This window comes from Lissotriton vulgaris, unplaced genomic scaffold (assembly GCF_964263255.1).
Source record: "Lissotriton vulgaris unplaced genomic scaffold, aLisVul1.2 SCAFFOLD_1872, whole genome shotgun sequence".
Taxonomy (NCBI): Eukaryota; Metazoa; Chordata; class Amphibia; order Caudata; family Salamandridae; genus Lissotriton; species Lissotriton vulgaris.
Window position 1 is genome coordinate 226145 of NW_028248775.1, and position 18621 is coordinate 244765.

Consider the following 18621-nt stretch of genomic DNA (forward strand, 5'->3'; position numbering starts at 1 on the left):
GGATGAAGCACAGCCGTCTGAAACTGAATTCAGACAAAACAGAAGTCCTTATCTTAGGTACCTCCCCCTCCGCCTGGGACGACTCTTGGTGGCCAGAGGCCCTTGGAAAAGAACCCATCCCGACGGACCACGCACGGAACCTGGGCGTCCTCCTGGACTCCTCACTCTCGATGACCAGACAAATCAACGCCGTTTCATCATCTTGCTTCAACATTCTTCGCATGCTCAAAAAAACATTTCGCTGGATCCCCACCGAAACTAGAAAAACTGTCACCCACGCACTGGTTACAAGCCGCCTGGACTACGGAAACACCCTATACGCTGGTACCACCGCAAAACTTCAGAAAAAACTCCAACGCATCCAGAACGCATCAGCCAGACTCATACTAAACATCCCGCGTAAAGACCACATTTCTGATCACCTGAAAAACCTCCACTGGCTCCCCGTCAATAAGAGGATTACATTCCGCCTCCTAACCCACGCACACAAAGCACTTTACGAACTTGGACCCGAATGCCTCAACACACGACTTTCCTTCTACACCCCCTCCCGCCAGCTTCGCTCTTCCAACCAAGCCCTTGCTGCTGTACCTCGCATCAACAAAAACCACCATGGGAGGAAGATCCTTCTCCTACCTGGCGGCTAAAACCTGGAACTCACTTCCCATTCACCTTCGCCTCACTCAGAACCACCTAGCATTTAGAAAGCAACTTAAAACCTGGATATTCGACATGTAATTCCCCACCCTTCTTCAAGCGCCTTGAGACCCTCTGGGTATGTAGCGCGCTATATAAATTAATTAATTGACTTGACTGACTTGGGTTGGCGACTTATTGTGTGGGAAACTGCAAATGCTTAGCCACATGTACTCCTGAGATTAGCCTTGACTGCTTGCGCCACACTACCTAGAGGGTGAGCAGGGGTTATTTCTTGAGGGGAATCATGTGCCCTGACTTAGAGGAGAGGGTTGCTGCTTGTCGCAAGTACCTACCTGCGCCAACCAGAGACCCCCAATTCTAACAACAGGCCAGTGCTGCCTCGAGTCCATTGAACTGAAAGTCCTGCAGCCGAGCACATTAGCACATTACTTGCTCGCAGAGCAGAAGCTCAACAGTGAAGATAAGGACGGCCTAAAATTAAATATAATTGAGATTTACATTACCGGACACTAAACAGTGGCAGCTTGGCTGAGAGGCCAGCAGCCCACATAGCAGCCAAGGTTTCAGAATGCTATGTGTCTCAACAAAAAGGAGGGAAAGAGGGGGGGCTCTTTAAAGAGGTCCAAGGTCCGTGCCCACCTGAGTCATGCTCAACAAAGCGAAGGGGAGCTGTTCCTCTGGAAAGGGAACCAACCACCAATCAGTATTGAGGGTGGTGGTAGGGGGTAGGAAAAGAAGTGGGATGGGGGGATCCCGCTTTTGCGGAACTAGGGTCCTCACACACCCAGCAAGCTAGGTGTCATGCTTCATCATCTTGACCTGCTCCTCATTGGACCGGCGCTGCAATGCTCAACGGGCACCCGCGAAGGGGCTCTTTGTCGGAGATCTTTTGTTCCTTAGCCGTATGGTGAAGTGGGGGGGTGTGGCCCGTGTGTGTGTGTAGATACTAGGTGGTGCAGTGAGTGCGTGGATGGTTAAAAAAGGTTGGATATTCCAAGTACAAATAGTTATTCTGCTGGTAATCCACCTTGCTAAAAATAGAATTATAGAGTGGCAGTTCCCTGTGGCAAGGTGATCCGTTGCTATACTGCTCTATTCCCTGGGTCAACATGTTTCTTGCCCTGTTGGTTAAAAATATACCGTGGCTATTCTTCAGGACCGAAAAGGGTGTAAAATCAGGGAAGGTGTTGTGTAATATCTACACTGAATGGTGCTTCTAATGATATGCTACCAATCAGTAGTTACTACAAGTCAGGGAAGTCATGTAGTTGCTTAAAAAGTACCCGTGGAGACAAGGAATGTGGGGAAAACGGTATAGTCAACTATTAGAGCGCTGTCTTAAAAGTGACTCAACGTTGAACAGGGAACTGCCACTATATAATTCTATTTTTAGCAAGGTGGATTACCAGCCAGAAAAGATTGATGCAGCATTTTAAGAATAGGGTCCTCCAGAGCATTGCTGGAGCTGCGTCACGCTTGCGACGCAACTCCAGCAATGCGTCACCTTTACGGCAGCAGATGCGTCACGCATCTGTGCCGTTTTTGCCCCATGGTGCGCCGCATTGTAAATGCGGCGCATCTATGTTGGCAGAGGCCTGGCGCACAATAACTGGCGCAGACCTGCTGATATGCAGGGATGCGCCAGTTATTGTAAATCTGCCCCTAACTGTGTACACTAAAGTCAGTCATGGCTCTGCCTGGCGCACAGAGTGTTGGCCAAAGTAACTCTTACTTACTCAACAGTCTAGTTCCAATCCAGACTGACTCACTGACTCGTCCCCCGCCCGGCCGCACACACTTTGCTCCGCCGCCCGCGATCACCACGATGTCGATGCCCGTGATCACTGATGCGCGTTGGACATGAGTGTCCTGTCGGTGAGTGACTAATAATCAGTCCTGCCGGTCCGGAACGCTGGGGATTTTATTGCACAGACAGTCAGCAGCGCACGGACTCAACTCTTTCAGATTGAGTCCCCCGCCGCTTCTGAGTGACCTTACCTCACTTCCTCTTCCTCCAGTGACCCGAGGCACTACGGTCACCCCATGGCGTGCCACAGCCAGTAGCAACAACTCCTGAGGGCAGCCCCTAGCGTTGGTAATTGACAGTGTCAGTCTCAGTGGTGCATGTGGTGCTGCGCTGCGCCGGGGACGGCAGGAAATAGGCAGCTAGCCAAGGCGGACTGCCGGGCAGATTTGTAAGATTGTAGCACTGACCACTCTCACCCACTCCGGAGCGGAGTGCAGACAAGATCTTTAACTATTAAGTCACTGAGCCCACCTGCTGGCAGCAAGTCTGCGGGGAGCAGCAGGGCTGGCTCACAGGTGCCGCGCATTTGCACCCTGCTTAGCCTGGGTATCAGAGTGGCATTAAATGCGTGACAACGCATTCCAGTGCGGTGATTCGGAACACCACACTGAAATGCGTTAGTGTCACACCTGACGCGTGATACTTGGCAGGCTTGCTCTGGTTAAGTGCATTAACTAATTGAGGGCCCAATTGGAGAGCCCGCACAAACTCCCATTAGTGCCCTTCCATATCTGGTGCTTTACAACAGTTTAAAAATCTTCTTAGAGTTTCTCGTTGCTCCAATGGGTGTAATTTTTGATGTTTATAAGTTTTCCTTGTCATCATTGCTTGATTATGCTCGTGAGAAAGTGTCACTCACAGTCGTTGAATGTCACTCATAATTACACTGAATTTATGAAAATGTCACATATAAGCAATCTGAAACCTTGGTAGCTATGCATACCTAAGTGTGTGAATGTCTCACTTATCGTGAAAGTATGTGGGTTTAAAGCCCAAGACACCACATTGGCGACGAGCGGGTTTGACCCTCGTGTTTTGCCTAAACATACGTGCCAATAGACCAGATTCAGGACGATTTTTCAAGCCAAAAATGGCTTTATTTTAGCGTCTCCCGCCTGAAATTGCCTTTTCAACAATAGAAGTCAATGGGGAATTTTCATTCTCCCGATTTTGTATTTTAAATCTCCCATCTCCCATGTCCCTGTCCCTGTCCTAAAATGTTGGCATGTATGCCTAAGCCCAGGAGAAAAATAAAAATAAATACACCAAACATATGAGAATGTCACACATAAGCAAACTGAAAACTTGTCAGTTATGACTGTCATTGGTGGTGCTGCAGGGGCCTCCTGGCGAGAACCTGCACCTCTTTATCCACTTTTAACAAATTATGAACTGCCCTTCCGCCGCCATCTTGGGTGTATGTAACAGAGGAACCATAGAGTCTGAGACGCGCTCCATACAGACTCGACGTCCGCCATCTTGAATGTATTTATCAGAACCATCGATTCTAAGCCACGGTACGTGACTTTGACCTTTCACGCCCGCCATCTTGGGTGTATGTAATAAAACCATAGAGTCTGAGACGTGCTGCGCTGCACAGGAGCGACCCTTCCTGTCGGCCATATTGAGTGTATTTAACAGACCCATAGAGCCCGAGACGCTCCCTCAGCGGAGACCCTTCCTGTCGGCCATCTTGAGTGTATGTAGTAGAACCATAGAGTCCGCGGCGCTGCGCAGCCGCGACCCTTCCCGCCGCCATCTTGGGTGTAGGCAGCGTCGCAGCCGCCTCAGCCTGAGAGCTACACCGGCCGCGAATCGTCCGCCCTTCCATCGGCCATCTTAGGTGTGTGCAGCACCGGCGGCGGCGCCGGGGGCTCCCGGTACCGGCCCGGCATGCCTCGGTACTGCGTGGCGCTCAAGTGCTCCACCTACCACCGCTTCTCGTCGGTGGACAGCCTGGGGCGGCCCATCACCTTCCACAAGTGAGTGCGGGGGCCGGGCCTGGGCGGAGGGAGGGCCGGACGGCGGGCGGCGGTGCAGACCCGGGCGGGCCCGCCCTCCTCGCGGCTGCGCGCCGCCTCATTTGCATAATTTATGCAGGGTCATTTGCATAGTCCAGTGCAGACACTGTGCAGGTGATGAGCAGGACACAGAGCCCTCCTGGAGTGCCCCCCCCCTCCCTCACCTGCACACAGGCTCAGGGACGCCTTCTGCCAAGAGCTGGCTGGCATTCACTTCATGTATTCACCTCATTGCTGTTATTTATTCAATTACATCTCATTTACATAATGCATAATTCCCTGATTGTAGTAATGCGATCTACTATATTTGCATAAAGCATTCACTAAGAATGCACCTTATTCTGACTCTGAACCTAGAGTGAGCCTCTTCATGACCCTCCCCAGCCTGGTGAGGAGAAGCAGCTAGGTGAGGAGTTTTATTTTTAAATATTTTTAAAGTTTTATGTAGCGCTAGCTTGACCCGTGGGTATCAGGGCGCTTTACATGCACACAGGAAAGACAGAAGAAAATTGCATTGCATAGTAGGAAGGTGGTATGGAAGCAAAACCGAGATAAAAATACATGAAAAATAAGTAAACAGTGCCGGGGAGGGAGAGAAAACAAACAAAGGTGGCCAACACAGTCCGCTCACCATCTATCCTTGAATGTCAAGAGAGAGAGGAGTCAACTCGGAGTATTGAGGTCTAGGTTAGTTGACGTTGGTCCTGATAGTATTTGTTTAGGAGATGGAGTTTCAGGTCCCTTTTGAGACAGGAGAAGGAGGGGTTGCATCTGAGGACTCCAGGGAGAGCGTTCCATATCCTGGGCGCGTTGCCAGAAAACGATCGGTATTGGGGGGTTTTCTTTTTCACTTTCGGAGGAATAAGAAGAAGTGAGTTGGAGCTTCTTAGAGTTCTGGATTTTCCTGCTTTTACCAGTTTGTTGTTCAGGTAGTTGGGGGCCGGAGAGTGAAGGGTTTTGTGTGTGATGCAGGCCAGCTTGTAAATACACTTTCCTTCCATGGGAAACCAGTTGAGGGAGTTCAGAGCAGGAGTGATGTGTTCAAATCTTTTCACTCCAGAAAGGAGTCGAGCAGACATGTGCAGCACTGCCCTTAGAGGGGCTAGGTGAGCTTTAGTAGTCCCTGTAAGGATGGCGTTCCCGTAGTCGATTTTAGAGAGAACTAGGGATAGGACTACTGTCTTGGTCATCATGGGGGAATAAAATGTTTCAATTTCTTGAGGTGTTTTAGTGAGAAAAGCGCACCATTGCAGAGTTTTTGATGTGGGCCTCCATAGATAAGTTCTTGTCAAGGGTAATGCCCAGAGAGTCGGAAAGGACGAGGGGGCAGTTTAGGGCAACCAGATTCTAGAGCCACTCTTGGATTGGACGGAGGTTACTTTTTGGAAAGAATAGGATCAGTTACGTTTTATCTGGGTTGAGCTTTAAGTGGTTCGTGTTGAACCAAGTTTGGATCTCGGTTAGAGTGACATTGAGGTGTCGGATTTCGCTGGGTGATTTGATTTTGTAATAGATTTGGGTGTCATCTGCGTAAAGATGGTAATTCACTCCTGCTTTTTTCAAGTTGATTGTGAGAGGCTCCACGAAGAGATTGAAGAGGGTCGGGGAGAGGATCGAGCCTTGCGAGACCCCAAGTGAGACTTTTGATGACTTCGAGAGACAGGAGTTGATTTTAATTTGTTGCGAGCGCTGCTGAAGGAAGGAGGTGAAACATTTTAGTACTGTGCCAATAATGCTAGAGCACTTCCTCAAGGTCTCCAGAAGAGCTGGATGATTTACTGTGTCGAATGACGCAGATAGGTCAATAAGGATGAGTAGGCAGGCATCACCTTCATCTAAAGCCCTGTGAATATTGTCAGAGATGTTGAGCATAGCTGTGTCAGTGCTACAGCCTTTCCTGAATCCTGATTCAAAGGTGTTGAGGAGGTTGAACTCATCAGTGTGTTTCTTGAGTTGGTGGAGAACGCATTTCTCCAATGTTTTTGCAAGGAACGGGAGGTTGGAGATAGGGAGTTGCTGGGGGAGCAGTCCCCCTCTCAGTCGGGTCGTTCTCTCATGCGCTGCTCAGACTCACCCAACTCCGCACGTCTTCACCTCAGATGCCTTCGGGCGGGGTGAAAGTCGCCTGCCCTCAGTCGGAGCGCCTCCCTGTCCCGCACCTCCTCCATTGCTCCAAGGCCAGGTGCGTTTCCCAGCGGTGGTCAGGTGATTGATTAGCAAATGTTTCGGGTCCGCTGCGCCGTTCACCGTCCAGGTGGTGTTCCCAACAGTGGTCATCTACCGCTCATGAAATGCTCCGGTTCTGTTACGTGTGACCGAAGGCTAAACAAGGATTTACGCTCATAGGGCGATCCTCAGCCACAGAGCTCCTCTCTCGGGCTCCTCACAGTGAGTGAGTTGTAACTTCCTGGGCTGGAGCTGCATTGCTGCCGGAGCTGCCGACTGATGGGCGACCACACTGGCACACCACCGCTACATTGCTGCAGGCGATGCAGCCTGACCGGCGACCATCCTGGCGCACCGGAGCTGCCTTGCTGCAGGTGCTGCTGCCCGATGAGCGACCGCCCTGGCCCGCCAGAGCTGCCTTGCTGCAGGTTCTGCCACCTGATGGGCGAACATTTTAACCCGCCAGAGCTACATTGCTGCAGGTGCTGCCGCCTTGTCCCCCCAGAGCTGCATTGCTGCAGGCGCTGCCGCCCTGTCCCCCCAGAGCTGCATTGCTGCAGGCACTGCCGCCTGACGGGCGACCACCCTGTCCTGGCAGAGCTGCATTGCTGCAGGCCCTGCCACCTAATGGGCGTCCACCCTTGCCCACCAGAGCTGCATTGCTGCAGGCGCTGCCATCTGATGGGGGTCCGCCCCTTCCCACCAGAGCTGCAGGTGCTGCCGCCTGACCGGCGACTGCCCTGGCCCGCCAGAGCTGCATTGCTGCAGGCACTGCCGCCTGATAGGCGATCGCACTGGCCCGCCAGAGCTACATTGCTGCTGTCGCTGCTGCTTGATGGGCAACCGCACTGGCCCACCAGAGCTGCATTGCTGCAGGCGCTGCCTCTTGACGGTCGACTGCCCTGGCCTGCCAGAGCTGCATTGCTGCAGGCGCTGCCACCTCATGGGCGACCACCGTAGTCCGCCAGAGCTGCATTGCTGCATGTGCTGCTGCCTTGGCCTGCCAGAGCTGCATTGCTGCAGGCTCTGCCGCCTGACGGGCGACTGCCCTGGCCCGCCAGAGCTGTATTGCTGCAGGCGCTGCCACCTGATGGACAACCACCCTAGCCCGCCAGAGCTGCATTACTGCAGGTGCTGCCGCCTTGGCCCGCCAGAGCTGCATTGCTGCAGGTGCTGCCGCCCTGGCCCGCCAGAGCTGCATTGCTATAGGCGCTGTCCTGCCAGCGTTGCATTTCTACAGGCGCTTCTGCCTGACGGGCGACTGCCCTGGCCCGCCAGCACTGCATTGCTACAGGGCTGCTGCTTGGCGGGCGGCCGCACTATCCCGCCAGAGTTGCATTGCTACAGGCACTGCCACCTGATGGGGGTCTGTTCTGGCCCACCAGACCTGCATTTCTGCAGGCACTGCCGCCTGACGGTCGACCACACTGGCCCGCCAGAGCTGCATTGCTGCAGGAGCTTGACGGGTGACCAACCGGGCCCACCAGTGCTGCATTTGAAATGGACCAGTTCTCGATATGTGATTTACTTGAACTGTTCTGCCCCTAATGTGTGTGCACCTGCTGCTACAAGTGTTCACAGCTTCAGCTGGCTTGTAGAAATGTCGCAGATGACTTGAATAGTGTGTGGAGTTCATCTATATATTACTGAAAAACAACAAAGATTAAAGCAGTGTTATAGTTATGTTTTAAAGTAAGGTAAAAACTATCATTTAAAAACCTCTGACATTGACCAGTTCTAATTGACTGAGCTGACTACAACGTTTACCCTTGCAATGCACTGCTTTTGACCTCTCCTGTTACATCAGACGTTAAATGACATCTCAAATAACATAATTCATGATATCACTGATGACATAATACACGCACTTTGACACTGCTCAGTACGGTTTGTGGACTGGAAGTAATTCAACACTCTTAACCAGGTGACAATTTTCTGATTCACCTTAATGAGTGAGACTGCACGTGCTTCAATTTCAAGTCAAGAGTTTGACGGGTACACATCTGCCACTGTAAAGACACCATCTCTCAGGCCCTATGGACACTACACACATTCCTGAGATGGCCATTATGGCATACAACCTTAAAGTTATGCTCACCCCAATTATGAAACCATCCACATCAAATGTCACACTCTTCATTCTCCCTTGTACAATGATCTGCAGTGACTCAAAATCTTTAGTGAAGTTCTGTAAATAAACGCGTACAGCTTATAGAATTTGTCAGTAGGACTATATTACTACTATTTAATTCGGACACATTCCTGCATTGGCCTAAAGCCATAAAATGTTACCAGACCTACATGTCTAGTGACTTTAATAATCTACTCAACCTAACTATAATGCGCTTGACCCATAAACTGGTCTAAATTTGTGGGATTCTAGTAAAATATTTTATTTCACTGAGTCACCGTTTTCTTCATTACCACATATGGAAGCACCTTCAAATATGTGCCTTTAGCACATTTGCTGTACAAATACATTTAGTTGATTTAATATACAATTTATTTTCTGCAGAAAGTACTCCACATATGGGACAAATGAACCCAGAATTGTTTCTTAGTTCACTAGTAGCATTGTCTTTAGGGCTGGTGCAGGGTTGTTTCTCGGTTCATGTTCAAGAACTCTTCCTTTTAATACATGTATTGCTAAAGCATGTTGTGGTAGCACACTGGCATTTACAAGAAAGCACCTTTTCTTTTGAAATGGCTACAAACTTTCTCAACAACATGAGTTTTACTGATAAAACTATAGAAACAATGTGTTGAAATCAGGGTTTTAGCAAGTATTTATCATTTGGACACCACCAAGTATTTATTTATTTATTTATTTATTTTTGGAGTTTTCTATAGCGCTGGCCAGACCCAAGGGTATCGGAGCGCTTCACAATTTGATTGGGAGAAAAGAGTGCGAAATAGTACAGTGAAAAATCGACAGACATCATACAAGTTCAGCAACTTAACAGCCGCCTGAGGGGCGGGATTGAGGTAGTGTTTATGAGGTATTCAACGTTCCTGTCGCGTTGTTGAGGTAGTGTTTATGTGGTAGTTAAGGTTCTCGATTGCGCTATTGAGGTAGAGTTCGGGAATGCACGATTGAGGTAGAGGATTTTTAGGCGGTTCTTGAATTCAGTAAAGGACGGGGTAGTTCTGATGTCCACTGGGATGCAGTTCCAAATTTTCGGGGCGTTGCCAGCAAAAGAGCGGCTGGCGGTTCTTTGTTTCCGGGTTTTCAAGGGGATGAGTAGTAGGGAGTTAGAACTTCTGAGATTTCTGGATTGACCAGCTTTCTTGAGTTTGGAGGCTAGATATTCCGGTTTCCCTGTGTGTAGGGCTTTGTGTGTGAGACAGGCTGTTCTGAAGTTTGCGCGCATTTCCACTGGGAGCCATTTCAGGTCGTTGAGTGCGGGGGATATGTGGTCGAATTTCCTTACACCTGAGACCATTCTGGCTGCTGCATTGAGGGTTGTTTTTAGTGGCGCTTGGTGGGATATGGCTGTGCCGGTTAGGGTTGCGATTCCATAGTCCAGTCTGGACAGGACCAAAGCTTGGGTGGCTTGTATGAGGTCTTTTTGTGGGATGTGAGGTTTGATTTTATTGAGGAGCTTCAGGTTGAGGAAGGCGCTTTTCGCGGAGTTCTTGATGTGATTTGACATGGTTAGTTTGTGATCTAGGGTGATTCCCAGGGATTTTACTGAGCTGGTCAAGGTGAGATTTCCACTGAGGGCGTCAATGTCTTTCAGCCATTCCATTATTTGTGGGTTGTTGTCTTTGTTAGAGATGAGGAGGATCTCTGTTTTTCCTTGATTGAGTTTGAGGTGATTCATCCCTAGCCAGACTTGGATTTCTTTTAGAGTGTTATTGAGTCTTTGGATGTCATTGTGGGACGTTATTTCTATGTAGATCTGTGTGTCGTCTGCGTAGAGGTGGAAAGGCATGTTGGCTTTCTTCAGTATGGTGGTGAGGGGGACCATGTATATGTTGAAAAGTTGAGGGGAGAGAACGGATCCTTGTGGGACCCCTCTGGACACAGGGAGAGGATCAGATGAGAACGCTTTTATTTTTACTCTTTGGGAGCGGTTCTGGAAGAAGGAGTCAAACCATTTCAGGACCATGTCAGCCGCCCCTACTCGCTCTTTGAGGGCCTTGATGAGGAGCTTGTGGTCAACCATGTCGAATGCCGCTGACAGGTCTAGGAGGATGAGTAGGCAGCACTGATCCGAGTCAAGGGAGTTGCGTATGTCGTCAACTATGTTCAGGATTGCGGTTTCGGTGCTGTAGCCTTTTCTGAAGCCTGATTGGTTTTGGTCAAGAAGGTTGATATTGTCAAGCTGGTTGTTGAGTTGACGAAGCACGCATTTTTCTAGGATTTTGGCTAGGAAGGGTAGACTTGAGACTGGTCTGAAGTTGTTAGGGTCGTTGGAGTCGAGACCTGGTTTCTTCAGGAGGGGGGTGACCTGGCCCACTTTGAGGCAGTCCGGGATGGTGCCTGTTTTTAGGGAGCTGTTGATGATTTTGCACCAGATAGGAGCAAGGGTGAGTTTGAGGTCTTTGGCCATTTGGGCGGGGATGGGATCAAGGTTGTGGGAGGAGGGTTTGGAGGATGCTATTAGATTGAGGATCTCGGCTTCGTGGACGTGGTCGAAAGCGGGCCAGGTGATGGAGGTTGAAGCTTCAAAGGTGGTGAGTGTTGTGGTTAGGTTGATGTTGATGATCGGAGTCGGGTTGATGTCTAGGGATAGTTCGATCTTGGTTATTTTTTCGTTGAAGAAGGAGACGAAGTTGTCACATAGGGCTTTGGAGGGTTGCGCAAGGGCCGTGGATGTCTTGGAGGTTAGTTTTTTGATGATATCAAAGAGTTCTCTTGGCCTGTTCTTTGCCTTTTCTAGTGCATTGCAGAAGAAGTTAGTTTTTTCGTTGTTGATGTGGTTCTTGTACCTTTTTCTCATTGCTCTGAGTTCCTCCAGACTGTTAGAGGAGGGGTTCTTTCTCCAATGTCGTTCTGTGGCTCTGAGGAGTCTCCTTTCCTCGTTGATGTCCTTGTTGAACCATGTTCTCGATGGGATGTTCCTGCTTTTTTTTCGTTTTAGGGGAGCCAGTTGGTCTAGTATGGCGGATGTGGTGGTGTTGTAGTGTGAGATGAGTTCTGTAGTTGAGAGACCTTCTGTGGGGATTGACAGGGAGGAGGCTATTCTTTCTTCTAGTTCCATTGAGTTAATTTGTGATAGATTCCTGGACCATGAACAGGGGGCTGCTTTTGTGGTATGGGGTTGGATCTGTTGCGTGAGGTGGAATAGGATTAGATGGTGGTCGGACCAGTCTACCGGGAGGATGTGCTCAATGGAGATTGCATTGTTCCTGGCGATGATGGCTTCTAGAGTTCCCCCTTTGTTGTGGGTCTCTTTTGCGCAGTGTTGGTATAGGTTGTTTACTTGGAGAAGTTCGTTTAGGGATTTTATTGTGGTATTGTTCTCGTTGTTCCAGTGCAGATTGAGATCCCCTAGAATGATGTTGTTGGACTCTTTGAGGGAGCAGTTGGCAATTAGGTTTGAAAGTTGTTCTGTGAATATAGTGTTGTTGCCTGGGGGGTGGTATATTAGGTGGCATTGGAGTGAGTTGTTGTCCTTGGTTTTGATGTTGGTAGTGAGGCATTCGAAGGAGTTGTAGCCAAAGGTGTCACATTCGAGCACTGCGAGGTTGTTTTTGTGGATAACTGCCACACCTCCGCCTTTTTTATGGCCCTTCCTATCTTTATTGACAATGGTGTAACCTGGGGGGACAAGCATGTCTAGGATAGGTGGGGAGGAGTCATCTAGCCAGGTCTCAGTGATGAATGCTACGTCTATGTTGTAGTTGAGGATGGTCTCCGCTAGCTCCGTCGACTTTTTGGTGGCGGATCTGCAGTTTATGAGCATGCAGTTGGTCTGGGGAGCTTCTTTTTCCTTAGGTTCGGTGGGGATGGTGATGAGGGTTGCCGGGGGTCTCGGGGGTTTGTGAGGGGGGTGCTCGTTTCTGAGACCAGTGACTACCTGTATGGAGGACTGGCTGGGGAAGGAGGTGTATGTAGTGTAAGAGGCGGCTAGTTCGAGCGCCTCGTCCGTGGTCATGTCTTTCGCCGCTCTGCTAGGTCTCCTGGCCTGGGAAGGTGGGAGGGGGTGTGAGTCCGTGTGGGGTGATGAGGTGGTTGATCTTGGGGGGGCGTGCGTGTCGGGGGGTGCGGGTTGGGCTTTTGGGTGGGTGTTATGGGGAGTTGCGAGGGAGGTGAGGATGAGATTCAGGCCTAGAATTATAGTGTTGATTTGGTTTTCAATGCGGGTGAGGCGGTCGAGAGGGACCTCTTGTGTGGGGGGTGGTTGGCTTACGGAGGTGTTGTGGTTATGTTGGGTTTTGGGGTCAGATGGGTTGTCTGATTGGGTTGAGATGGCGGCTTGTGCTTTGCTTACTACTGAAATATATCTGTACAGCCCATATACAAGATATTTAAATGTTGTTTAGAAAAAATCCTGAAATTCTATAGCCTTTCATTTTACACTCCTTGTACCCAAGCACAATTGTCAGACAGTTCTCTTTACAATATCCTCTAACTTTGCAGTTAGCGAAATAAATCTCCAGGATAAAACAAGCAGCAATTTTCAAGAAGTAATAAGCTGACATTTGGCCTCTATCTTTGAACACACAGCAAATGTGACAAGATAAAACCAGATTTAAAGGCCTTGTAATTGCTCATTCACTGCCTGAATGAACAGAACACCTGTTCTTTGCTAGCTCGAGCTCTTTCGCTAGAACTGGCAATTTGTCCTTGAAAATAGCTTTTCTAATAAAAGCTGACTTGCCACAGTGAGTAGATTTCTCGAAACCTGCTACATAGCTACTGAAAGTTAATGTATTGTCAACAGCAGCTTTGGCCTTTTAAAGATTTTTTAGTGCAGGCTTTTGCTTTCTTCCACAACCTACTTTCAAACATACATCTGCAACCCACATCAGATGTGCTCAACTTTGACTGTGTTTAACCTGGAGTACTTCACCCCAAACTTAAGTGATTTGTAAACGGTGCCTCATATAGCTCTCAAATGCTCAATTACACGTGTCTCCAGGGCTTGCACTATTTCCATGCTATTGACCCACACGTACACTCATCAACTCTATGCTGTCAATGAATATTTTGCTATCACTGATGTCTCCAGTAATATCATCAAAGACGCCACTTACCACGAGTGATGCGATAGGTAAGTTTAGATGCAGTGCTTGGCGGGGGCACAAGTTACAGTTAGCTCAGAAAACTATAACTGGTGAATGGCAATGGTATTTTGTTTTTTAACCTTTAGTTTTTACCTTATTTGAACTTCTAACTATAAGGTCACTTTTGCTTTGCTTTTTCAGTGAATGTGTATATATATTTGAGTATCAAAATATTACTATCGTAAAATAAAGGATCTGTTAAGAAAACTGAGAAGATGTGCAGGCTGAGTAAACAGGTGGGGAACAGGCTTTCCGGAGCACTAACTGTAATTTCCATGACCAAAAAGAAACTCTAACTTCTTCATTTTCTGCAGTATCGTCTGTAAGGTAGGGAATGTTTTCAGTTTTACAGCTTTGATTCCAACAAGGTGACTCTCAGGTGTGCCTTTGTGTGATACATTTAGAATATTAGCACTCTAGTTACTCATTAGAACTTTGAGGAAAAGCTGTAGTTGATCACTAGGAAGTTAGCCGACACGCTACTGCTGGCGTTTAGAGTACATTTCTGCATGCTGAATGTTTACTGAAATGAATGAGGAAAATAATTAAGAACTCTGAGAAAATGTGCCTTCAATTTAGCTTTCTGTAGCACTCCTCATAAGTTCTATGGCAAAAAGACTCCTCTCGTTTTGTTCATTACTAATGGAAAGGTTTAGGTTTTACAGTTTTGATTCCATCAGGATGGCTTCAGGTGTGCCACACTTTTGCCATAAATTTGGAATGTTAGCACTCTAGTTGCCCGTTGGAATACAGTGTTAATGCTGCTGAGCACGGGGAGTGAAAAATGCGCTAGCATACGCGTCAAGAATTTTCAATTCTATTAAGGACACGTAGGTGAGGATTATGCTTCTCTTTCTTTTACTGCAAAAATACAGCGGCCAATAAACATTATTTTAACATCAAAACTACATTTCCCATGTAGCTCCACACTGTATCTCCACCAATCATGATCGAGCAGTCCTTGGAAATACGGTGAGCACCATCTCGCCTGCCTCTTTCTTTGTGAACCATCAGTCCATAAACAATAACCTTCTGTAAGGCCAGCTTCCACATGTATCTCTGGCACCAACGCGACGAAGCAGACATCATGAAAAATAATTTCTCTGAAATTGTGAACAATCTCACCTTCACTCCTTTTTCTGATCAGAACTTGTAATAAAACAAAGACCTGTAATATCTTCAATCCCATCAGGACAAGGTAGGGTGTACGTTAACATTACTATTTCATAATTATTAAATTCTCAAAACAATGCACGGTGTAAACATTATAATGAGTTGACAATAAAAACACTGACTGCAAATAATTCATACCATATTGTATACAAATATCGGGTGGGATAATCCACTCCTCTGTGTCTTTAAAAGAATTGAAAGCTCTTGGTTCGCATGCTAGAAAACGTTTCATTCTGTGTCAGGACCCGAGGGTCTGATTATGCTATTTCAAAGTGGATTCACCACACCGTAGCAACTTCAACGATAGGATTATAGTAAAACTGTTTAAAGGTTGAATCTGAAGACCAATCTGCCATTTTCACGTTATCTTGCTCAGTTGATCCCAAAACAAAGGCCTTAGAGGCCACAGCCCCTCTGATGGAATGATCCCCAAACAACTGGGTGTCCGTGCCTGCTTCCATCATCACATTCCGACGCCCCCTGGCTACCGTGGCATCGGAGACCTGTTTAAAGGTTTTCTGCAAAGAGATCAATAACTCTCGATGTGGGTCCACTCTCAATAACCAGATAGAATCCTCATAAACTTCCAAACGCTTGACCGCACACAACTGATCATTAAAAGGAAAAGCAGGATATTCATTACTCCTGGTGAAATACTTTGTTCTTATAATTATAGAAAATGAGACCCCTTCAGGAGTAAATACTGTACCTGCAAGATCCAGAGCTTTTACATCCGATGCTGATCTGCAGGAAATCAAACAGCCCCATTGCCAGTTTGACGGCCAGCAGTTCATTGTGCAGCCATTTCTCAAATAGCCGTAAAACCAAATTGACATCCCAAAGGGAGGAATATTTAGGCTTTGGGCGATTGGTCACACTGATGCCATTAAGGTGTTTACATATCACCAGGTGCTTCTCCACTGAACTATTACTCACCTTCATGTGACCTACTGATATGGCTGAACGAAAATGATTTACTGACCTGTAAGATAGGCTTTCTTCAGGCTTTTGTGTCAAGAAATTCACAGTATCTGTCACATCTGTTTCCACGGGATCCAAGTGCTGTTTCAAGCACCAACCCATCCAGCATCTTCAAGCTGACGAATATTGTTTCCAGCTAGAAGATGCCCATGCTTGCTAATTGAACTCTACAGCTTTAACCGAAGTTCCTGGCAAGCTCCACTGTTGCCGGAAAGCCTCCAGACCATCAGGAACAGCTGTCCCAACATCACCATCAAATGAAGCTCCTACAGTAGCCTGGACCTGGTACTCCACAACCTGTTTATTTAATGCACTGTTGAGATGCTGTCTATCTTCAGTAGAGTGCAACAATAACCCTCCTTAGGGGAGAGAGAGTCTGAATCGTGAAGGAACCTGCTAGTAACTCCAGACATTCATGTGGAGATTTAACTCCGCTTGAGACCATCTGCCGCCTGTAGAGACACTGCCGCAGCGCATGCCCCAGCCAAACCGGCTGGCGTCTGACTCTATTATAACCTCTGGTTGTGAGTCGAACATGACCTTGCCATTCCAGGCCTCCGTGTGTGCTAACTACCATTGAAGCTCTGCCTTGACTTCTGGTAACGGGACCAGGTCCGTGTACGATTACCCCTTTCTTAATTGTTGAGGTGTGGGGCATTGAAAGGCCCTGTAATGAAAGGGTTTGGGAAATACTGTTTCGATGGATAAAGCCAGAAGACCCACTAATCTTGCGATCACTCACAGTGACACATTCTGTATGGATATAACATCCCTCAGTTCCTTCTTTATGTCTCTGATCTTGCTTTTGGCAAGCAAAGTTGCAACTTCTCTGAATGTACCAATAATCCCAGAAATTCTATGTACAGGGTTGGACAAAAAAGGGATTTGGCCTTGTTGATTGCAAACCCCAGGTCCTGCAAAAGGTGAACAGTCATCTGAATGTAACTCAGCAATATTTTGTGAGGCTGCACCAATATCAGCATGTCAACGAGATACAAGATCATGTACACGCCTTTCTCCCTGAGATGAGCAATCACTGGTTTCATCACCTTGGTAAAACACAAAGGAGCAGATGAAGGTCCAAAAGTCAGGACCAAGTATTCGAACCCCCTGGTCTGCCACTGGAACCGAAGAAGGTGTCTGTGAGGGGAGATAATAGTAATAGTGAGGTTGGCATCTTTGAGCTCCAACCAGATCATCCAGTCTCCCCCTTGAAGAATGTCTCTCAAAAGATTGATGGCCTCCATCTTAAAATGTCTGTAGACAATCCAATCATTGAAGTCCCTCAAATTCAAACCCAACCTGTGACCTCCACCTCTTTTTTGCTAAAAAAAATGTTGTTGCAAAGCCGGTGGGGTGAGGAGTGCAGCAAGCGCCGGCTCATTTCTGAAGCAGCTCTTCTATCTCTGCGTCTATAATTTCCACCTCTTGATGGGAAAAAGATAGCTGAGCTGGAGGATTGTTCTGAAAGGGAGTTAGGTAAACTCTATTTTGAAACTTTGCACTTTTTGGAAACCCCAAGCGTACTGCGTCAAGTTCCTCTAGTTGTGGATGAACAAACCCACTCTGCCCCCAGCATGACCTGGGACCTGTCAATGAGACTTACCTGTAGCAGAGCCGAGTTGGAAGTTGCTCCTGGAGCTGCCTCTAACAAATCCCCTTTTCTGATATTGTTGTCTTGAAGGTAAGAAAGATCCCCCTCTGTTAGAGTCTTGCCAGCCACTACTCCTGCGACCACAATATCCTCTCTGGCAGCCCTGGAACCCCTGATGGCCTAGTGAGAGTCTGACCTCGCCTGGCCTGTCCAAAAGGTTGGCCTAGAATATCTTCTTTGATGATGATGGGCCTTATCTAGAGCTGTGAAGTTGTTTACATACTTTCCAATGTCTTTAACAATTTGTAGCGGAATAACAGACCCTTCGCAAAAGGACCTGCTTAAGTCGCGAGAGCTCTGTCAGTTTCGGGTCAATCCTCCTGAGGAGAGATCTTCTCCTCTCTGCCGAAATGGCGCAATTAGCTTTGCCCAAGAGGCAAATTGCAAGCTGGATGCACCCGGCAAGGATCTCTGGGTCTATGTCAGGACCTCCCTCCTTGACTTGTAAGGCCATATCTAAAATCTTTGCCAGAGGAACCACATTATCCAACCTTTATCCCAGCATGCCCGCCAAGCTCGATCGATTCCTTTCTTAGGGTCTCTGGCATACTTCTTTGGGGAAGTAATCATTCTGGGATCTTTTTTGGACGTGTCCGCCCCTTCGTCTTGCAGGTCCGGCTTGGGACACTCACCCCTGAATCAGTTGCAGACCTACTTGTCAAAGTTCTTAAGCGAATTGTTATGAAGATACTCTACCATTGCCTGAGTGGGGACCCAGTCTGAAAGTGTAGGGTGGATGATGTGTTCAGGATTAAAAGGGAATGGTTTAGCCGGAGAGGAGTTGGACATACGTGGCTGGGAAGAGGGGTGCATGCTCCCCCTTTCGCTCACTAGAAGAGGCTCCTGGTCGGAATCTGTGGAGTCACTTGACGCTGTACCTGATTTAGTAATTGCCTTTGTATCTTTTGGCTTTTACTTCACTT

General features: G+C 47.9%; 1 protein-coding gene across 3 annotated transcripts in view; it reads left to right on the forward strand.

The window, feature by feature from the left end:
- The first annotated feature begins 4222 nt into the window (after positions 1 to 4222).
- The window catches only part of LOC147663832 (uncharacterized), a 141628-nt gene continuing 127229 nt past the window's right edge, over positions 4223 to 18621 (forward strand). For all 3 annotated transcript variants that reach the window (XM_086950172.1, XM_086950171.1, XM_086950173.1), the window contains exon 1: positions 4223 to 4449. In XM_086950172.1, coding sequence (XP_086806298.1) covers positions 4361 to 4449 — 89 coding nt within the window. In that variant the 5' untranslated portion in view covers positions 4223 to 4360. The remainder of the gene's footprint in view (positions 4450 to 18621) is intronic.